This window comes from Vigna unguiculata, chromosome 7, assembly GCF_004118075.2.
Source record: "Vigna unguiculata cultivar IT97K-499-35 chromosome 7, ASM411807v1, whole genome shotgun sequence".
In the NCBI taxonomy this organism is placed as follows: domain Eukaryota; kingdom Viridiplantae; phylum Streptophyta; class Magnoliopsida; order Fabales; family Fabaceae; genus Vigna; species Vigna unguiculata.
The window spans coordinates 1,060,071-1,083,650 of record NC_040285.1 but is presented as its reverse complement, the minus strand read 5'-3'; the positions used below and the strand labels follow the sequence as shown (position 1 = coordinate 1,083,650).

The 23,580-nt window shown below is 32.9% G+C and overlaps 1 protein-coding gene across 2 annotated transcripts; it reads right to left on the bottom strand.

Moving 5' to 3' along the window:
* Window positions 1-66: 66 nt before the first annotated feature.
* Window positions 67-22,161, bottom strand: LOC114190253 (rRNA biogenesis protein RRP5). Of its 2 annotated transcripts, XM_028079063.1 has the most exons (40): window positions 21,903-22,161; window positions 21,618-21,808; window positions 21,037-21,177; window positions 20,742-20,912; window positions 19,772-19,871; window positions 19,561-19,679; window positions 19,336-19,458; window positions 19,151-19,222; window positions 18,347-18,439; window positions 16,053-16,166; window positions 15,793-15,915; window positions 14,944-15,129; window positions 14,715-14,789; window positions 14,237-14,373; window positions 13,109-13,243; window positions 12,729-12,874; window positions 12,582-12,647; window positions 12,078-12,184; window positions 10,740-10,820; window positions 10,571-10,645; window positions 10,388-10,489; window positions 9,368-9,536; window positions 9,117-9,262; window positions 8,672-8,755; window positions 8,471-8,571; window positions 7,565-7,706; window positions 7,163-7,237; window positions 6,777-6,927; window positions 5,711-6,332; window positions 5,071-5,131; window positions 3,988-4,133; window positions 3,725-3,908; window positions 3,382-3,480; window positions 2,529-2,899; window positions 2,276-2,452; window positions 1,402-1,498; window positions 1,169-1,324; window positions 855-1,085; window positions 691-774; window positions 67-597 (listed from the first exon to the last, which is right to left on the bottom strand). In XM_028079063.1, exons 1-40 carry the CDS (start codon window positions 22,084-22,086, stop codon window positions 490-492), a joined length of 5,745 nt encoding a protein of 1,914 aa, XP_027934864.1. In that variant the 5' UTR covers window positions 22,087-22,161; the 3' UTR covers window positions 67-489. The 2 variants fall into 2 exon arrangements, with proteins under 2 accessions (XP_027934864.1, XP_027934865.1); XM_028079064.1 differs by lacking the exons at window positions 19,772-19,871; window positions 20,742-20,912; window positions 21,037-21,177; window positions 21,618-21,808; window positions 21,903-22,161 and having other exon boundaries at window positions 19,336-19,421.
* Window positions 22,162-23,580: the final 1,419 nt, after the last annotated feature.

Genomic DNA, 23,580 nt, shown 5'->3' with positions numbered 1-23,580 from the left:
TTGTCAGACGATTTGACATATTTTCAGTCAGATAATTAGCAAACTTTAATGCAGCTACGGGGATAATTTAGAAAATAATACTAAAGTTCATCATTTAAATGATAAATTAATGGTTAAATTCGCAAAATTTGTTACACCAAACACTATCCTAACCTCATCGCTCAAGAAAGAGTTTGTAAAACCAAAAAATTACAGCCCAAATGGAATAAAAAGGGCAGAAGACAGAATACAGAGAGAGGAACTATGTAGTTCTTCTTTTATCTAAGCCTTCTTTCTCTTGGCCTCACTTGTTGCATTCACAACTCACCTTGAAAATTCTCATCTTCAATCTATGGTACAGAACCACTCAATTTAGGAAATCCTGCTGCCTCATGATTCACGAAAACTTGTCTTAACAAACTCAAAATCTGTCTTAAGATGTCTTAAGATATCCAGCTTGGACTCCAGAGTGGCTTTAAAATTCAAAACTAAGGCAATGATGACTTTACATCAAGACATAGTGCTCTCAACATATTCCATTGCTTTCCTCTTCACAGATTCAATACGTTCATCATCACCTTGGGATTTCTCATAATCAAGATACTTTTTGAACAAGAACTGTCAATCAAGACAACAATGTCCCACATGAGTTTCAGAGGAAAAACACGAACCAACATCGGCAAAATTAGTAATATAAATATGTTCACACACCTTCATCTTTTTAGGTGGGAGACTCAGACTAACAGCCCTTTCAAACAGCGCACGAATTATATCTTCGTCTTTATGATGAATTTCCTGTCAAAATAATATACACAGGGATGTTAGGATAAAAAAAATATTGATACAAGTAGAGAATGAGGTAGAGAATAATATACTTGATCGAGATAAACACTCCATAGGTCTGTTCTCTTTGGGTATTCCCGAAGAATTTTTTCAAACAAGGATCGCCCTCGATCTGGAACGCCAACTTTGAATTCAAGAATAGCTGCCTGAGAGAAAAATTTAATATGCTTATGTTTGGGAAGGCTTAACGAAGCTCGATCGATGAGAGGTTGGATTCCATCTTGGTTTTGCTTCAAAAGACTTTGTATACGCCTCAACCAAACCTAAAATCCAACGCAGAATAAGTTCCACATACATTTTTTTTATTTAGACCAAAAGAGTAGTTTATACTTAAAAGTTACAATACTTTGCAAGAATGCTTGAACTTCTTTGTCATTTTATTGAGAAGTTCATCGGCTAAATTATGCTGTTCGGTCCTCTCGTACATTCCCAAGAGTGCTAGATAGACCTTTTTGGGATCATTGTATTGTAGAGCTCTTAGAAATACTTTCATAACGGCCTCCTACACGGAAACACTTATTAAGGATTCCACATAACAACGGTGAACAAGAAAAAACTGAAATTGCACTTTCTCCTCACCTGGCTAGGGTTGCCATACTTATTTTCCAAATTAAAGTAGGCCTTCCAAATGTTAAGCTTCTCGTTCTCTTCTCGAACATTTATGGTCATCAGAGCTCTTCAAAATTATGGATTAAGCGAGTAAAAAACAATGTGAAGTCAGATGATTATGGTAGTATGATATTCACATGGATGTATTCTGCCAGGATGAAGGGGAGATATACAATGTTGGCAAAAAAAACTTTAAACAAAACCATCACAGGAAAACACATACTACATGAATCATGATATTTCCCCACTTTTATGATGACTAAAAACACTAGTAAGCAATTGATGCGTCTAGTCTCAAGTCGCTTTATTTCAAATGACAACATATGGAAATCATCATTTAACCCATCTCATATTTAAAAGAAGGTATTTATTTTCGTGCCCAATGTTTACACATCAGCAAGTAAATAACAAGATTTACAAGTTAGTCTTTGGTTGACATAACTGTTCGGTTAGAAAAATTGTGAGTTTTCGTATTTTATTTACAAAACAATTACAAAAACATGTTCTTTTCACTTGTTTACTACATTCAAAGTTTTGCATATGAAATAGTAAACAAAATCACCAATTCCATATGAATGTTAAAACCAGAACACTAAGTGAAAACGATTATGTGTGCAAATAGGCTAGCTTTTAAGATCACTTGCGTATATGAAAACGCTCTTCCTAAAAGTAAGCAAGAATAAACAAGAGAACTGTTAAAACCCATTTTTGCCATAGATTTGCATTAGCATAGGACTATGTTTACGACACCCAAAAAAAGCCCAGGATTAGAAAAATTCAAATGAGTTTGGATTTCATAATCATTTAAAAATCTAAACAAAAAATCATAGTTCTTCAGACATACCTTTCAGCAATTGAGCGGGCTTTCTCCACATCAGCCATAGAAATCATGAAATCCATGTAATTTATCCAGATGAAACTGCTATTGGGAGAGCTTCTAATCAGCTTTTCAAACTCATCGGCGGTTCTAGGTACATCCTCCTCCAGTAATCTCTCCTCGGCTGCCCTTATTTGCTTCTCCCTGTACAATATACTTCCCCCATGTCAGAAATTAAAAAGCAAATAAGAAAAAGTAAATGAGATAGCATTTTACTGACCTTTCTTCCTTTGCTTTCTTCTTTTCGCGCCTTTTATTTTTTTCGTGTATAATGACTTCTTCATTTCCATGCTCTTTACTTTGACTATTAGCATTATTTACATCAATTTGATCAAAATCATCAAGAGAAACGTCAAGTGGTGGAACGTCTCCCCTATCTAGAGATCCTGAAAGAATTGGGAATTGATTCACTTCATCGTCGGCAGCTAAATTTGAGGTTTCAAGCAAACTATGCATAGAAGTTATAGACTTCAATCCATCTGCTTCAATAAGTTCATCCGATCCTTCCTTGGACATTATTTGAAGTAAAGTTCCATCCATCATATATGAATTCTTCATTCCCAAAGAAACTCTGTGCCTTTCCTCATCCACCTGATAATAATTACGGAAAAGCAAGAAAGCCAAGTTGACATAGGACAAATAAGAATTCAATATTTCACTAAATTTAAAGATAATTAATATATAAATTAGAGTTCGAATAAGTTAAAATACATTTTAGAAGTGTTATTGGGAGGGTTTTAGTTATTTATCAACTCTGTTTTGCCTCATCTAATTACAACTGCTTTCAATCCTTATAAATCATTATCAAGCAACACCGTCCATATTTTCATTGGATTCCATTTTTTTCCCATGTGGATATTAGGTTGTCTTCTAGGTCTACCCTTATTATAGTGCAACTTTCTGAATCGTCAATATATTTATCTGAGTGGATAGAACAAACATATTACAGATACAACAGGTCTCGTGCAAAGCATTTCCAATTGTACAAGATACACAGAAAAATACAAACAATCACAGTTAACAGCTAGAAGTTGCAGTTTACATTATAACTAACAGGCATATATTTAAATTACCTTTAATATTCTTGCATTTACTCTCTCTCCGGTTTTATAGTTGGCTTCGATATTCTCAATCTCGATATCAGAAATTTCTGATACATGGCATAATCCAACCTAGGTAATTGAAGAAGCATAATCAAGTGAGGTCACAGAACCGAGTTGATCGCTGTCAATTGCTAATGGGCATAATCATAATTATAAAAACCATGGTCACGAGATGAAGATGTACACATTTGAGACATCGAAGTTAATAACAGAATAAAAACATCAGATTGATATAAATAACACTATACTATGCACACACTTATAAAATACTAAAAGCATGGACGAGAAATGGCAGCTGAGGTTGTAGAAATACCATGTTTGTGTTGTCAATTGCTATGAACAAACCAAATGACTCAACCCGCTTAATCCTGCCAGATATAATATCTCCGACGTGAAATTTACTGAAATCAACAATCTCCGATTTGGAAGTCTTGGGACCTGTTGATGTCCTCAGTGAAACTTCAACACGTTTTGAAAGAGGCTCCACAGATATAACCCTGCAATTTTCGGTCTCAGTACATTCCCTCAGAAATTTATCATTTTAAGCAGTCAACAGACAATAGATTGAGTACTTACCTGCCAGATACAAGTTTTCCCACGGAAAATTCTTTCTCGGGTTCTTTAACATATTGATCAGATAAATTGGACAGAAGAATTCTGGCATCAATCTTTCGTGAGAGCATAATGAAGCAACCCTTTGGTGTGACATTCTTAATATAACCCTAACCATAACAAGACAAATAAATCCAAAAGAAAATAATATATAGAGGAAAATATATATAACAAAAATTATATTCCACCAATCTATCCATGCCTAGTTTGAGAGCTAAACCCTAAAACAAAAAATCTCAACTAATTTACATTTCATTTTCATCAGCCAAACAAAGCATAAGATTTTTCCATTACAAATAAAGGGATTACATAACAATGTTTCAGTCATTATTCTGAAGAGAATTAAAAAAGAGGAATCGTAGAAAACAAAGGAAAAGTCCTCAGAAGGCCTGAAGAAAAATACAGTGGAAATAATATAGTGAGTCTACAAATTTAAAAAATACAAAGAAATTAGGAGATGAATGAATATATGTGAAATATAATACAGTGGGTTCAAAATTATTTCTCCTCATACATCCCTAAAACAAACAATCTTTACTCATTCACAGTTCAAAATTATTTCTCGTCATACATCCCTAAAACAAACAATCTTTAATAATTCACATCTATACAATACTGCAAACAAAGAATAGTAATTTACCTTTACAAATGAAGTACAGAAAAGTATTTGCCTTGATTTTTCTGAAGAGAATTATATAGGAGAGGAATGGTAGAAAATTAAAAAAAAAAAAAAAGGTGCACAGAAGTCCTAATGAATAAAATACAAAAAAAACTAAAATTTAAGAGCAAAATGCTTGAGGAAGAAGTTAAAAGGTATTTATCTCTAAAAGGTGCAGCATTTATCTCTAAAAGGTACCCCACACTCCTTAAGAAAAAACAATGCACAAAATCATATCAGCCTCGTATATGATGAATTCTATGACTTATTGGCAACTCATCTCCAGCAAATGAGATCGTAAGCAAACACTCAATGTTATATAAGCTAACATGAAACCTACATACAAAAGAATTATGATAAGAAAAGAGATAAAAGAAAAAGCACTATACATTTATAATCATATCAAGGTGTAGATCCTCAATCTTCTCTACCCATTTTCCATTGCCATCCCTGAAAAATCAGCAATTGATAATATAACAAGATGAAATATCAGGTATAACAGATTCAAGTATATTATTATTACTATAATAATTATATAGCGTTTTGAAATTACTTGGGCACCAACCTGTGCTTTGGACAGGAGTAAACCGATGTACATAAACAAACCAAATCTATTGCAGAAAAAAAAATTAACAATAAAATTTGCACTAAAACTTGACATGTGTCCAGATTTACTGTGCTACAGATGAGTAATATATTAATTAATTAAATACGACATCAAAAAAAGGGCAATCAATGTAATCCTTAGAAAATGCATTAATTAGATATTTCAACTTAAATAAGTTACATAAAAATAATCAATTTAATTTTTATCTTTGAATACTACATAATCATGGGTTCAAGCCCTGGCATGACAGTAAAAGCCTCTTCGCATAAGCTAGGGTAAGGCTGTGTAAAATAACTCAACCTCACTTAATTAAGCAGTTAGCTTCAAGTTAATGGCAACTGCATATATTAGATCAATAGAAGTAATTGGTCTGGTCTAAGACTATCAAAAATTCATCACAAAGTATCAGTACTATTACTTACACAACGCTCTCAAAATCTGCAGAATCCTGGGAAGGCTTCACACTGGAAGATCGCAATGACAAGTCAACATGAGTGATACCCTTTTCGATGTGAGTAATTTCAAGGACTACACATTTGACAAACTGCCCTTCATGATATCCAGACAATGGATCATCCACCCATGTGTCTGCAATTTCAGTAAAGTGTACTTTTCCAAATGAACGAGGACTAATTTGGACAAGCAATCCACCAACACCTGGAAGTATTTTACTAACCCTTCCAGCCAAAACTTTTCCTTCATGAACATATGCTGCTAAATCCTTGTCCATAATATTAATTTGTGGCTCTTCATTTGTTCGGCAAGGAAGAGTTGAGAAGGGGTGTAAAACCAACCGCAGTAGCTTCTTCTCTGTGTTGAAACTTACAACGTGACCAGAAACATGTTGCCCAACATGGAATCGATTTTGGAAATCCTCTAGCTCCCTGGGTTCAGTAGCACTATCAAGAATATATATCTGAGCCCTTACATTTCGCGATATTGTTAACCAGACCCATTCACTTTCTACTTTGCTCACATAACCAGACACACATTGCCCAATTATAAACTCAAGATTTCCAGATACATCATCTATATCACTGGAACCTAAATTGAAGTTGAGAATATATATATTAAATAGCAGAAGATTACAATAACTTTAACAACGAGAGGACAAATGGTTAAAATAAATTTAAGAAGTAGATACTGACAACATAGAATTAAAAGTATAAATGGAAACCAAAACGAAGTTCAATTATGGGTATAAAATAAGGATATCAAGTAAAAATAAAATTATGGGTCTTAAATTAACAGTTTCTGCACGTTTCAAAATTAACAGTTTCTGCACGTTTCATAAATTTAAGAAGTAGATACTGACAACATAGAATTAAAAGTATAAATGGAAACCAAAACGCAGTTGAATTATGGGTATAAAATAAGGATATCAAGTAAAAATAAAATTATGGGTCTTAAATTAACAGTTTCTGCACGTTTCACAAATTGCCCAGTATTTCCATCATTTGCATTTTTGCCAGCGAGAGGTACACTAACCTGTAACCATTTCAGGTCTGACAGAAAGCTCCCACTGTGAGCCCTTCCTGTTGCCATCTGTTTCATTAGGTTTTGCAACAATCCTTGCAGTCACTGTCTGACCGATTTTGTAGCTAGAGAATGGATTTTTCAAATCATTACCATTATGTACCTGCCACAGGTAAGCACTGAACAATTGAGAAAAATAGTAAAACTGAAATAGCACGTCAGCATTACGGCAAGCCTCACCCCTGCAACATGGTCACAATTTACAGCTACAAAAACAGCACAACAAAGGGCACTTACATCTGACGCACTGAAAGCCCCAGATAGTGCTAGAAGCTGTATCAATATATACAGCTAAAAATGCTGAATTTAAATCTACACCGGAAACAAAAAAAGGTTACCTCTGTTATGTGAATCCTGCCATGTAGACCAATTCCAAACTTCAATTTCAGTTCAAGCATTTTTATATCAGTAATCTGGACAACAATGTCATTAAAAAGAAAATTCACGACTGTCAGAAAAAACAAAAAGTGGTAGTAGTATTCAGATATAGAGAGTAAAGGAGAAATAGTAGAAATAATTCAGTCTACAAGAGTTGGAAAATGTTAGCAAGCCCCACGCATGGTACACTTTTACTTGTAACAAGAAAAATAATAGCCAATGTTAATCTCATTCAAAAACCAGAAAAACAAAAAATAACATTGAAGCCTATGACAGTCCATGTTTAAGCTTTATTGTAGAATGCAGTGAAAACCTTCAAATAAATACCTAAATTTTAAAAACAAACAGATAAAACCACATACCTCTGCCTCAACCAGAGTTCCCACTTTATAGCTAGACTTCTTAGATCTTTTAGAACTGGCGGTCTCATTGACCTCATTTAGAAGTAAAAGCAACCTTCCCAATGTTTCAGGACTCGGAAGTGCCATAACAGTTGCAATAACACTGACCACGTAAAACATGTAATGCCATGTGTTATGGGTAAACCAGGAAATAAATTGAACTTATTTTACAATAAGAAAAAAGTGTACAAGTATTGTTATGATACGAGCACATGAGACATCTATTAGACATAATAATTTGGCCTGAATCAAATACAAATAGAATCAGACAAGATCAGGGAGTAGAAATTAAGTATTAGTAATTAATCAACACAGGAATCCAAGAATCCAAGATTTACACATGTCCAGATTTTATGCAGAAATAGACAAGGTCTAAATCAATCCTTGCAAAGAATACAGGATGGAAACTAATATAAAAGACAAGCTGTTAGATAGTCACCTTAATAGCAGTCATCCTAACAAGCCTTAGTTGTAACCTCATTGGAGGTTGCCTTTAATTGACTAGGAATATGGCTAAAACGAAGGTTATAAAGCTTGGACATTTCTCACTTTACAAGACAACTCAGCTTTGTAGAGTTAAAATAGGTCTAAAACCCAAATTCTAAGACAAACAAACAGAGCATAAAAGAGCCTTTCCTTGTATCTCAAGGAAAAAGAGCACTTAGCAGAAACTTGTTTAGACCCAAGAAATAAGGCAATGAAACTCTAACCTAGAGCAATTGAAGTCTAGGAATCACTGAGGTGGCACTAGCCTGGCTCATAATATTCATAATCCAATGTATGGCCCTAAGGACATTAGTCTACCTACTTTACCATAAAAAGTGAAAAGCTGAACTGATATTTTTAATCAGTAAATTCCATGCTCACCTCTGCCCATTTTGGTATTGTTTATGAGGAAACCTTTGTGTGTTATAGTCCGATATAGATGCATATCCTATCACATGATCATTTTCTGGAATTGATACAACCTGCTTTGCAGAGAATAAATTCAGTAAAATACATTACTATGCATGAACAAGTTTTATCAGAAAATAGCCAATGGTGAAGAATAATAACACCAATACTTGCCATGTAATTTTCTTTCACAATTTCCACAACTGCCTTCACAGTCTGATGCAATACCAACTCCTTGGATGCCTCCCTTCGACGTTTCTGGAATCAAGTTATGTCATTGATTTGGTCAATGTAAAAAAATAATATTGGCAAAAAGTATCATGCAAAAGGTTGCCCTTCTCAAGACAAAATTGAATGCTGATTATGGTTGCCCTTCTCAAGAAAAAATCCAAACCATTTTTCCTTTCATTAAAAAGGGAATGTTTATTGCAGAGAAGAAAAAATAGTGTAACTAGATATTTTCATTTTCAAATAGTAACTATAAGAAATGGTTCCATAGCATGACAGCATATAACTTGTATCAAAAAATTCACTCAGGTGTTTCTCTGTGCCTTAGAACAAAAATGTGAATATGTGCATGTAGACAGGAAATGGGTGAGGTGCAAGATAAAATGCTTACCTTCTTGTTAGTACGACTTATGGAACTTTCATTAGAACTATTGAAGAACTCTGGTTTTAGAGTTAAATCAACAAGCCGTTCTGTCTTAGCAACATCAAGAACCAATGCTTCCACTTCGGAGCCACTCTCCAAAATAGTTCCAGCCACTAAGTAATCATACAGTGAAAAGTGGAACTTGCAATTGAGTAAGAAAGAATCACCCAAACATATTAGTTAGAAACTAAAAAACAAGTTGGAGGGAGAAAACATACACTGATAATTGGTAATAAAACCAAAAACGTCATTATACTTTTCAAAGCTTAGAACAAGTCCAACATCCGTAACATCCTTAACTCTCCCTTTTGCAACCGCACCAATGTTAAATCCTTCAACCCACCTCAAATCAGATGCACCAGAGCCCAAATTCTGCAACTTGGCAATCTAATTTAAATAACCACACAAGATTAGAAGCAATTGAGAAGGGGAGAGGACGTGAAAAGAATTACTTAAGGGAAAACAAAAGAGAAAAATTATGCTAGGAGGAAAATAAACAGAAATGACTACGGAAAAAAAATATATAGCATTACATCAAGGATTTGCTAAAATTGAAGGGTGGTTTTCAGACAAGTCAAAGTGCTACAAGCCACTTACCTATCCAAGAATCAATAATAATGCCAACTCATTTCTGTTAAATTTTTACCATTTTGTATTTTCCAAAATTTAATTAAAAGAGGAGGCGCAAATCAGAATTTGCAGATATTGTAAAAGTGCTCTAAAACTTCATCCCTAATATAGTTGCATAACAAAGTGAACACCTCTATATTATTTTCTAATCAAAACAAAATAACCAACAGTACCTAACACATAAATAGGAATTGTCAACACATTGCATAATCTAAACAGCAATCATAAAATAAACACCATAAATTTGTTTTAACAACTTAGTAATGAAGTCTCTAATGTAAGAAGGGAAACACAATTTAATTGTAATAACATGGATGATATGTAACATTTAAGTACAGTACTCATAAAACATAATAAAACTGTTTTTTGTATAGTAGAAACGCATCTATATGTAGTTGAGTTGTATTTATTGGTTTTCAAACCATGAACTGGTTCTGAACCCAATTCTAATTGGATGAGCTAAAAGAAACCCAACTCCATCCCATGACCCAACGCAACTTACAAAAATGTTGGGGTGGGAAGGAATTTATGGGTTTAAGTGCACCAAATTACACCCCTGATTAGAATGATAAAATGTAATGTTAGAGTTAATTGACAATTGTTCATACCTTTTCATCCATGAGAAAGTAGTCCTGAATAAATGACGCATCAATTGAAGAACATGCTGTCCGCTTTAGAGATAGCGTTATTCTACCAGTTTCACTACTAACCTGATGTTTAAAAAAATTACACTGTTTTAGACAGCACTAAGCTTTCTTAAAAATCATATTTACAGCTTTCAATAAACTAACATTGGATATGTTGCTCCGAACTGATTGCCCAATGTAATAGGCCTCCAAAATATTGGCTTTCTGGTCATCTGCAGCCTATATAAAACCAATAGAACGAGTTCCAAATTATCATGTGCCTAAGATATAGTGAGGTGATTAAAAGTGAAAGAAAGGATAGGCCCTGAGATACCTTATTTCTAGGAGCAAAGCCAGTTAAATGACCAAGGAAACGAACAAAGCACCCAGACTCAATTATGTTACATATATAGCCCTACACCATACACAATTCAAGTCAATAACATGAAAGAAACTAAAAAAAGTGACATACTAAAAAATGTGACTTTCAAAAAAGTGCTAGAAGCAATTCATATATGTTTAACAAGGTTGACAATACACTGATCATAAACAAGACAAGATATAACAAAACAGCTTTCTAAAAGCAATACAATATAAGCATTACCGAAGACTTCCCCTCAAGTTGGAGCAAAAACATTGTATGTACCAAGGAAGGAACATATAAATTGAACTTGAGGTCGTCTAATGATTCATTCAAAGTATTTGCAAGTTGATTACTATAATTGGTAAAGTCAGTACTAATCTCTACCAATAACAACTTTCGAATAAAGTGAAAATCAGTTTCAATAGTATTATAAAACAATAGGTTAGATGCAATGTAAATGGTTGTCTGTTTATCACAATATAACTTCATCTTGAAGATGTTTAATCCACACAAATTCACCGATAGCTAAAGTTATTGCTTGCTATTATGCTTCTGCACTCAATCGGACAAAGACATTGTTCTTTATTGCTCCTCCAAGAAATCAGATTTACACCAATGGATAAACAAAATCCAATAATAAAATGGTTGTCTATAAGGCAACCTGCACAATCAGCATTGCAGTTCCATATCCCCACAATAACCCTTCTCAAGGATCCCTTTTGACATACTTCGAGATGCATGTAACCGTGTTCCAATGATCAATGCTAGGATCCTACATAAGTGGGCTAAATAAACCAATGGCAAATGAACGATCAGGACTTGGGATTGTAATGATATTGGAATAGTTAACCTTTGATCAACCATATATAGATTCTCATGTTTTGTATAATTCCTTACAATAAGCCAATATCTAAGAACATTTTCAATTCCTCCACCGCAACTTAGGCTTGAGCTGCATGAGTAATCATATCATGGTTGATCTGTTTGAGAGAAGCTAATTTCTCTGTTGAGACTTGTAGATTTTGTATAGCATTAGGAAAACAAATTTGTGTCCTTATCCAAAAAGAAAAAAGGGTTTGTAAAATGTGATTCCGCATAACGCCAAAGAAAGAACAGCGGCATGGGATTGAACCCACTCTGCTACCAAGTTGAAGGTCATAGATTCAGAAACAGTGTCCCTACACTCCACTGATATGTGAGTAAAGATAAAGACTATTACTGCCTATAACATACTAAGCATAACAAAAACAGCTTTATTAAAGCTACACAACAAAAGATAATCAATATTCAATAGGCATCATCACTTACATTGACAACAGAGTTAGGCTGAATCTGATTGATATCTGAAGGAATCTGCTGAGCATGCTTAATAAGAGAGCTTTTGGCAGACAGAATCAAATTGTTTCCCTTAATATCTACATTGATTAAAATTAAACATGAAATTAATAATTGTAGGTATATAATGAAAGTTTTCAACTTCATAAATGACACGGAAAGACAAAATACAGAAGAATAAGAGTACATCTCATTCATATCTAAGGAAAAACATTAAAAATTATGTTGAAGTTTCTTTTCCACACGACACAAAGGAAATAAAATTATGAAAAATTTTGATGTCACGATGTAAATTTGACCTCCTATTTCTCTGGTACTTTAGGCAAAGTAAAGCTATAAAAAAAAACATGATAGTTTTAATTATAGTAGTAAACTAAAAGGCAGAATCAACAATTCCTGCTTAATAGTTCTGTACAGGCATCAACTTTGTCGTAACATGGGATACTACATAGAATGCCCTCAATATCTTAAGTGTACCTAGAACCAGCAGTTGATCAAAATTATATCCAGGTTTCAATAGTTCGTTGATCAGAATAGCTTGCCCTACAGAAAAAAAGCTACAATTAGCAATTATATTGAGTAAGAAAAAATGCAAAAGCCTTTACCTAACAAGGGAATTTTTACCATGATGATCTGCCAAGTGCTCTGTGGATATTGTACCCCTTGAGAAACCACTTGCATTGACATAAACAACTACATTGGTGGATGTAATTCTGTCAACAACTCCTGAAACAAGGCTGCCCAAGGTAACCACATCATCTTCAGACACCCTGTCATTACTCACAATAGATTAGCATATGTCATCCCAGAAGTGTGCCTGCCTATACCTTTTAAAAACTTCACTAAAGTAAGTCAGGCAGATAGCTTCTCATAAAACATAACAGAATTTTTTTTATATTTGGAAGTATATAATCCCCCAGAAAAAGCAGAATTACACAATCAAAAATTTAGTAGAGATTTCCAGATACAGGAACTCAACAAGCATAAAGTGGAAAAATGCAAACCTTGTGGGTTTTATTATGAAACTAAGGTTGATCCTCCGTGAAGCAGGAATGGAACTTACAACCCGGCATTTGACAACTTGTCCAACATTGTACACAGTACCTGGATCAGCACCTGGCTCTAATCCAAGTTCAAATCTGCTCTTACATCGAATCAGAACAATGAATATATTACATAATTAGGTCTTTAGAGAGAAAAACATCAATACCACATCACAATGAGAATTTATTAAATAATATAGCCATTAGTTTCCAAGAAGCCAAAACATAATCATACGAAAACAATACACAACCAAAAATAAAGGGCTGCAATTAGAAACTAGTTTAAATTTAAAATTGGGACAAACAAGACAGGACTATCACAAGAGAATTTGAAAGTCATGATCAGTTGATAAGATCAAAGTAGCTAAAGGCAACTGAAGGAAACAAAAAACAATCAAAATAAGTTTAGGAAATGAGTAGGTCTCACAAAGTTAATATAAGTTTAGGAAACTACATTCAGTTAAGTATTACTATTATTATTTTACAATTTGAAAAAGGGGGAGCATAATCTCAATATTGACCACAAAGAAAGACCAAAGAACAACAGTATTGAGGGCAAAAATGAGCGTTCAAAAACCTCACTCTACTGCAGCTTTAGTGGCTGCCGTCTCCTTTATTGAAAAAACAGCCATATGGTGTTGCTAAAAGCAAACAATTGATAACTAACTATAACACCCATACAGAATATCCAATTTAAACATCAAAATGGTTTAAAATTAAACAATAAAACATCCTTCAAAACCATATGAAATATCAAAAAGCATGATTAAATAAATAGAAGAAAAAGTATACAGCAGATATTATACTTTTAAACCCCGTGAAATGGCAAAGTACACTTAGTTTGAGAGAACACATTTTGGGCACAAAAGGACTTCTATATATAATTGTATCCCGTATGAAAGGAAATCACCTCAAACATAAAATCTCATGTCATATCAATGACACGGGAAAGAAGAAATTAGTCAAAGACTAGAAGATGAAATAATGAACATGGAATTTAAAAAACAAAAGGTCACGCGATTTAAGCAACAATCAAAGTATAACTGACTGTGATTATGATAGAAGTATAGAGACAAATTTGAGACTTGCCTAGGAGCGTATCCATGCACCCCATTGTAAAACCTTACAAAGCATCCATGAACTTCAATTTTTGTTATCCATCCATGGGTTATCAAACCATCAGTTGCGTCAGTATATGAACTAATAATCCCAAGTTTCGATTTAACCTGTAAAAATATCATATATTTGATTCAAAACTGAATGGAGAACCGGTCATTTTTGTTGGAGTAGGGAGATATAAATAAATGCTCAAAAATCCCTTCTCAATTAAGAACACATCAAGAAACAAGAATATTGATAGATGTGAACAGCAAAAGGAAGTTTTTAAGTGACATAAAGGTTGTTATCAACGAACAAATACTGCTCCACAAACTTTATGAACTAAAGACTGTTATAATAGGAAAAACAGAAGCTAAAGTCTATGGAAATGCATCATCACTATAAAAAAATTATTATAGTGCCATTTACACTGAAAAAACAGTAGAAGAGTTCACATGTAGAAACATACAAGGGTTTTCTTGTGTGTAACTGTCACTCTCTTCGACTTGCAACCAAGCACACGGAAAACCAATTCAGCTCCCACCTGTAATAATTCAAGCAAAAACTTCAGCCACATAATGTCTAATCTGTCACACCATACAGATGCAACAAAACAAATCTACATTATATTGTCAACAGAAACAAAAGATGACAACAATAAAAATAATAAGTAAAAGCATGCATAGCAAGAATACAACCTTAAATTTTTTTCGAGGCTTTGAAATTTCCAATTCAGACATATGTCGAAGCGGACAAAGAGCCTTCACACCACCTGGAATTTGCACGATAGCACCAAAGCTATCAACTGAAAGAATCTTAGCCTTTACCACCATGCCTGGCTTGACATCAGAATGAGTAAACACTTCCTCTTCCAAAGCACTAGCCTGCATGATACGAAAACATTGAGATGATTTAATAAAACCATTTACTTTAAACTAATTCAACAGTATTCCACGTACCATCAAATTTAATAACACATCTGCATAATAATTCATTATACGTAGAAACAACATAGAAGCTCAGTTTATGCATCTAAATTATTTTTTTCTTTTCCCAAAAAACGGGTGACAAATGTAATCACATTGCATATTCAAGAACATGTTCAACATTAACAAACTAGTCATTAGAAAAAATATATATTAATATAGAAAAACTAAATTATATTGCTTTTACTTTGAAAAGGACAACATATTCAAACCCTCAATGAACTAATGTACCTAAGTATTTTTCAAATTCAACAGAAAATTGATGTGCAGATACAAAGCACAGTTGGCTAAATGATATAAGTGCATCATAACTTGACACTAGACAGTATAAACCATAGCTGGTCAGCTAATAAATAAATAATGAACAGACAAAGTTCCAACATAACTGCTTTTTTTAATACTACAAGTGGACCACAGTCTTTGTATCCCCATTCTCCAAACAAAATGACCAAAGTAAGATAATAAGAAGTATACGATTAAAGTGGAATACCAACATAAAAGGTAACATTCAATTACAAATGCTTAACATCTTTTGGAAATTAAATGCTGTACGATGACAACCTTCAAAACTCCTGTTGCAATTCCTTCCAAATATCTTAACCCAAGAATCCGAACTCGAACATGATTTCCTTCCTTGAACTTCTTCTCGACTTTTTGGATCTCCCCTTCCGCAATATCTGACATCTGTCAACAATAATTTCAAAAATCTTTTACATTTTTCCTTGGTCAGGTAAGGCTTAATGTTATTGTAATGTAGATTAACATTCATATTTCATTCTGTAAAACTCTACATCACTAAAACTTATGCAGACAGTAATTACATTGACAAAAGCTGGAGTTGGCTCTGGAATTGATGGAATTTCAAGCAATAGTCCCGATCCTTTATCCACCCTAACAACTTTTGAGTTGTCATATATATCTCCAATTTTAACATGCTGCACAATACAGTAGTTCATTAGTCTATAAAATGGAACAATGATTACCAACATCAAACACCAGGAAAGAGAGAAAAGGAGAGATATTACTATGTAGAAATATATTTTTTTCTCATATCATAAATCTAAAATGGTGTAGCACCTTACACAAAAACAAGAAATAAAACTTCACAACCAAGTATGTCAAACTCGAGAGTTTACGTAAACTTGTAGGAGGCTAATAAACTTGGATCGTAGACTGAAATCGTAAACTCTTAAGAGTGAGTTTACTTTAAATAAAACAAAAGTTAAAATATCTATAAATAATATAATACTTCATTGTTATATGAATATGCAAATGCCCTTTTAATTGTCTTTAATGAAATATTATTATGGTTATTATTACTATTAAATTATTAAATTATATTTTTAAATACTTTTTTTAGTTTAGAACTTCCTCAGATTGAGAGATGCATGCAGTTGACACAATTGGCATTGAAGAGGATTGGCCAAGATTGGTAGATTTTTCAGAAATTATAGATTATGAATTATCAGATTTAGACACATAAGCATCTTTATATGGAAAACCATGCCGGGAATAACATTCTTCTTGAGTATGGCCCATTCGCTTACAATATGAGCATTGAGGACGCCCACTTCGACCAACACATCCCCCTCGATTGTGTCCTCTTCCCTGTGGTGCCACCATTGTTGATGTTTCAATAACATCAATTGAATTTTCATTTTTTACCAAAGTAGGCACTCGAAGAAGTCTAGTAACTAAACTATCCATTGAAGGGATTTGATCACCAACTAAAACTTGGTCTCATACATGATCAAATATGAGTGCAGACTTCTAAAAATTAGAACCATGTAAAACTCATCAAGTTCTTTTTTGATATATTCCAATGAATCAGCCATAAAAAAACTCTTTAATTCTTCTAGTGCAACACAAGCCTTCCCTATATGAGAGACCATATCATCACTGATTTGTTTGAGCAAGGCTACCCTTTGAGTTGTATCAAAGAGACGTTGAATGTTATTAGCAAGTGTTTTGCGCCTTTTTCCAAAAAATGAAGCATGTCTTATAAGGTCTCAAAATTTCTAAGACCTCTTGCTCAACAGATTGACATAAAACAACACATAATTGAAAATCTAGTTTTTGTCATTAGGGTTTTTCTTCATCTGAAATAGTAGCGCCATCTTCTTCAAGATGATTATGATATCCTTGACCAAGAAACAATAACTCCACAGAAGCGGACAAAGATGAGTAATTTTTCCAATGGTAATAGTAGGAGTGGCAGATAGAGAGACAGTCATTCTGACAATAGAAGTCATTCCAAAGAACCAGAGCTTAAGAGAAAACGCCTAGGATTCTAGAAAAAAGAAACCTAACTTTCCGAGAATCAAGCAAGTTGAACGACGACAGCACGATGCAATTACGGCACCAGGAAGAAGGCGACGACGCGTGGACAACACGCGCCTGAAGCTCGTCGACAAAAAAACCGCCCATGTCGACATTTGCAATAGCATCTGAGGCATCGACCACTGGAATGGGTTTTGCTCCTCGAGGCACACCTAACCCTGACTTGCCGAAGGAGATACACTGGTGACGGTGGCAGTGAAGAGCGGACGAGTGACGGCTCCAATGATAGACAATGAAGATGACCAAAGAAGATGGTCAAGCTCATGATACCAACTTGAATAAATGTAATCAAGAAAAGCAGTGTATATTTCTTACAATTTTACAGCTTTACTACAGTTGTATTTATAAAATACCAAAAACATAATACAAAAGGTAGAGAGAATTCACGGCTATGCAACACATGCATATACAATGATGTAACCAATTCATTTATTAATACGAAATAACATAACATAGAAGAGACATGTTGAAGTCATCTTCCCTCTTATATAGAAATGATTTTAGGATTCTTTCAAATGCATTTCCATTTTTTGCCTAAGATACCTACAAACAATATTAAAATTTTAAAACGTTCTAATTTTTTTTCCAAAAGCGTATTCAAGTTAATCCAACCATGTTCTGATCAGTATATTAATTGTGGAAGCAACAAAAGAAGAAATATATCACTTGAAAACATTCAAGTGTAAAAAATAGTGAAAGAGAAGAAAAAACAGTTAAAGAATTCATTCCATGGAATGAAGTATCCCATTAACAATACATAATCTAAAAAACTTACAGAAGGAGGGGCTCTGTTCTGAACAAGATGTGGATTCAGCGTCAAACCAACGGATCTACTTGATGGATCAATGAATAATATTCGAGAAACAACCTAAATTACATACAATGCACTTAGAAAATAGAAAAGTAACTTTGAAAAGTAGTAATCTGATTGGCAGAACAAAAGACAACATCAACTGAAAAACACACCAACCGTATATCAAACCCAATGCAAACATCCATCAAGGGAAATGAGTATGAAGCCAAGAGAAAACACAATGAACATGACAATGCATTATGAATCTAGAAGTGCAATCTGAAATCCAATTATATCAAAGAACAAGGGAGTAGAGTAGAAACAAAACATGAAATTCTTTTGATAGAAAAAATAACAGCCTTAACACAACTTGTGAAATGCACATATATCTATTTGTACTATTTAAAGTTACAAAAAAATACACCTGAACTTTTAAGCCATATATAATTAACAACAGTTGAAGAAGAGTAGAAGGTAAAGCTAAAGAGCTTTCATCTGCAAGCAGTTTCTAATGAATTGCTTGTACTATAATATGCCAATGCTACCTATTAGCAAAAAGCCAAACAAGGCATCAAAATGCTTTTTTCTGTTTGAATTGAATATTAGATCAAATAACACACGGGTGATACATGCATGAAAAACCATGCACTAAATAACTCAGCAAATATACAAAAGGAGCTTGCAACGAAAGTATTCCACTGTGATAGGAAACTACATGAATGCTACAGGATAAAAAATTTGGGAGGGTCCTAAATGTTGCATGTAAAAGAAAAAATTCAAAAGTACCTTCTGAGATTGAATGTATTTCTCCTTCCAGTTTGGTCCAGGATAAATATTTTGCAAATGAAACAGATCAACCTGCATGAAAAGATTCTAAATATTAATATTGTGAGGTTAATGGGGGTGTCAAGAGGATCAATTAACATTATCATTGAACCATTACAAACACATCAATTACAGGATACACTTACAGTTCCAGTGAAGTATGTGAGAAACGATAACATAACACCATTCTCAAGGATTGACTTCACACGGGCATTTATCATCATTCCTGGAACTAGAAGATCAATTGATAAACCTTTGAGATCTTTGCTCTGAATAAAATGCATAAAGAAAGTAACCATTCAGATAGGAAAGTGAGAATCATTAAAAATAGGTACCAAGAAGACAATAGAATGAATACAGAGAAAGCATACCACGCTTTTGGACATTGTATCAGGATCAGAACTCAAGTAAACAACTTTACGAACTTTATCAATGCTCCTAACCAAACCCTGAAGAAGATTCCCAATTTTTACTTCACCACCAAAGCCTTCTGCATGAGGAAAGAAAAGCACATATTGAACTTGGTTAAATCATGCCAAACAAGAATATAAATAAAACTCAAAGCAGTTGATTTCATTTTACCAGTAGAGCTGTCTTTTGGTAGGAATCCTGTGAAAGAAGACACACCAAAATGAAGAATGTAACCATGATCTTCAATGCTTTTCACATATGCAGCAAGGACCTGATTTACGTAGTGTGCAAAAATAAAAACAAAAGTTCCATCAATTATATTCATAATCCTTATTACTCTCAAATGCCACTGAAATTGTGAATGGATCAAGAACCACAACAGGCAATATAATATGAAAGGCATTGCAATTGTCACATCAGTGGACCAAAATAGCATAATAAAATGTAGAAAATAAGAACTAAATTTCTTTTACCTTGTTACAATGCAAGAATCAGATTTAAATCAATAGAAAAAGGTTTAACGTAGCATATTAAATGTAGCAAATCATCAGTATAAATTATTTCAAATAACTGTTTTCAAATAGAAACATTGATCAAGTTAGCAATCTAATTTATATGAAATTTCATTGAGTTCAATTCCTATATACTTTTTATGGAAAGTTGCTTTGTCATAACCAACCAGAAATACAGTAAGGAATGTAACACAATAAGCTACAAATATCCAATCTACAAAATCTAAATCATCTACAACAAGTAGGCAAATGCAACGTGAATTAAATCATATAAAAGTCTGTGTTATTATCCAGGGTAGCAGATAAAGAAATAAACAAGCCTAATTTAATTATAGTATACTAAAAAACATAGTGACTCCAATATATCACAATAATCTCAGGTAAAGGTCGTCGGCATAGGACTGCATAAAATGTTGTTGAAATTACCATTCCAAATGAAGATTAGGTAAATATATTCCTTACGAAGCAAATAGCCAGGATGCAAATATATTCCTTACGATGCAAATAGCCAGGATGCAAATATGTTATAATTGACAATATCTTAAAAATCAAAGGAGGAAACTAAATTCTAGTCTAAATGAATCGTATAAAAAAGCTACACATAATTTCATCATAAAATAATCACATACCATGCCTTCCTGAACAGCATCCAAGTTGTAGTTCTTGTGCACCAATGAAAGACGCAAAGAAAGCCAAATTTTCCTTCTCCCTTTTTCTTTGTTGTCATCATCCAATTTCAGTACAACACAAGAAACCAGCTGCCCAACATTAAAAACACCAGAAAGGAAAATTTCCCCAACCTGATGCAAGCAAGAAAAAACAATAAAATTAAAATCTAATTAGAAAACTTATGCGGAGTAGTGAAGATATGTGTGAGAAGAAGAGCAAGAACAATCAGAATTTGACAAAAAGCTTATTGCACACCTCAATCTTGTCATCAAAAATAGGATCCACTGCATCTGATGCGTGTACCAAACCACGTAAACCGCCTGGTAAGCTAACTACAAGATCCTTTTCATTTACTTCAGCAACAACTCCCCAAAGCTTCATTCCAGGAGTTATATTCTGGCATACATGCGAGAACAAAAAGTTAAAGCACAGCACGCACAAAAAATCAAAAGGAATCCAACAAGTATGATCTCGATAAGCAAATAATAAAACGTAATAATCAGAGACTAAATGCATGTTGTACCACTAGTTTGAACATCCAGAGTGAAAAATCTTGAAAAAAAAATAACAGTTAATTGAATGAACCAGAAGATTCAAATTAAACTTTCAACTACCAACTAAAAAAGCTAAAAGTTCTACGCATTTAATGTAATTCTTCATATCAAAACCATACATGGCAGGCCACCATAGCTATTCTTTACATGCAATTACAAAAAATAAACAATATACAAAAACAACAAGCAAGGCACAACTTGCAAAAACATTCCCGTTTCTAAAAGTTATCTTCGTTAAATAAACAATTTGCCTTATCCATCCTACCAAACACTGCATGGTACCTTGAGAGTAATTTTATGCACGCGCCTTGGCAACTTTCCGGTGATACCCGCACCAGAAAGCGAGCCCCAATCATCTACAGACTCATACTTCCTCAACGGCTTTTTTCCCTTATTCTTCTTCGTCTTTCTCGTGTGATTCCCGCCACCAAACTCATCATAATCATTCCTTGGATTCAAAAAAACTTCTCCACCTACATGAAACACATTCAATCCGAACCAAATTCAAACAAAAAAACATAAACACTTAGTAGAAAATTTTGAATATGCAAAGTGACTGAGTGTAACCTCGAGGGAAATCGGGAACCTCGTCTTCTAGCTGCAAAGGGAGTGTTTCCGACTTAATGGCGGCGACGGCGGCAGAACTTTGCTTCCTCTCCTTCCGTTTGAGTATTTTCTTTGAGACGTTATCAATTTTCGGTTTGTCTCCTGACACCTTCTTCTTCGTTCTATTGGAATGCGGTGGTGCCATGTCCACTGTTTCGTTGCAGAGACGAAGAAACAGGGTTTAGAAGGAAGGGTTTTAGGTTGGAAAGTGGTAAGAGAAATAAGAACTTGTTACAACACACATTGGGCTTAAATAAAAAAATAGACATAAATATAAAGGAAATAAATTTTCTATATGCACCCCTACCTTAATAGTTAACCTCCTTTTGTAACTCTTCTCCCTCGACTACAGCTAGGCAAAAGCTCTCTGATATAACTTCTCTTTTTTATTTTTCTTTTTTCAATAAATAACACTGATTCATGCATGTTTTGTAAAAAAAAAAAATTAATCAAACTATAATTATAAAAGTAAATATGAAAAATTTTACAATCTAAAGTAATTTTTATTTTATTTTTTGTAAACATTTTTTTATCATGACTGATTTGTACTAGATAAAAAGAAGGTTTGAAATATTTTTATTTAAATAAGTGTTTTCATTATCTATACTTTTATACAATCGTATAAAGATGGTTCTGTCCACATTTTACTCTCAAGTAAATTTGTTCTTAAATAAATGTTATTATTTAAGTGACTTTTTTTAAATTTTATTATTTTTTATTTGACTTTTCTTCAAATTTAACTATTTTTTAAAATTAAGATAACTATCTATAGTAAAAAAAATATCTATAAAATATAGAAAAATTAATTACAATAACATTATAAAATTTAATTATATTTTATTAATTTTTTTATTATAAAAAAAAGTGAACACATGCCTATGCCTATAGTAGCGCATGTGTCCAATAGTTATTAATAGTAGCATTATATTTATATGTTACAAAAAAAATCGTTAAAAATTGTTTTTTTTATATAGATAATTTGCATTAATTAATTTACTAATTTAAATTTGAATAATTGACATGTGAAATAACAATAAATTTACCTTAAATATATTAGTAATTAATAAAAATATATTTATTTTTTTTAATATATATAAGGTTTTTTAATTAAATTTGTATCATTTTTGTTGTCAATTAATCATTTCAAAAAAATTAATTTTTTTTTAACTTAGTGTTTTTTTTCTCGTTGTTTTTTTTAATTAATTTTTTTTAATTTTTGTCGTCCATTAATCATTTAAAAAAAATTAATGTTGTTTAATTTTATTTTTGTTAACTTAGTGTTTTTTTCTCTAGTTGTTTTGTTTATATGCAGTAAAAAATGGTGAGTATCGTGTTTAACATATAATGATATTATAGTTAATATAAAATTAAAACTGAGTTATATAGTTTTTAATGAAAATATATTGAATAACAAAGTATCATTATGATCATAGGTGGTAATCACAAAATTCATCAGTCACACCAACACTCATTGAACAAATGACAATTTCGTTATCCAACAAATTTAAAAAAAAAAAAAAAAAGTCACAAATTATTCTACTTTTAACAACAATATCATCTTATAATCATCATAAATCTCGTTCTTATAATGACCATAAATTTCGTAATTAGTAACACTTAAAAGCAAGTAAACTAAATA

Bases quoted from the DNA above. Each gene is read 5' to 3' on its own strand.
- LOC114190253 (XM_028079063.1), bottom strand. From the start codon at position 22,086: ATGGCACCACCGCATTCCAATAGAACGAAGAAGAAGGTGTCAGGAGAC. The intron at 2,900-3,381 runs GTAATTTAAATA...AATTATTATCAG, and splicing joins TAAATGCAAGAATATTAAAG to GTGGATGAGGAAAGGCACAG. The intron at 1,325-1,401 runs GTGAGGAGAAAG...GTTTCCGTGTAG, and splicing joins AGTATGGCAACCCTAGCCAG to GAGGCCGTTATGAAAGTATT.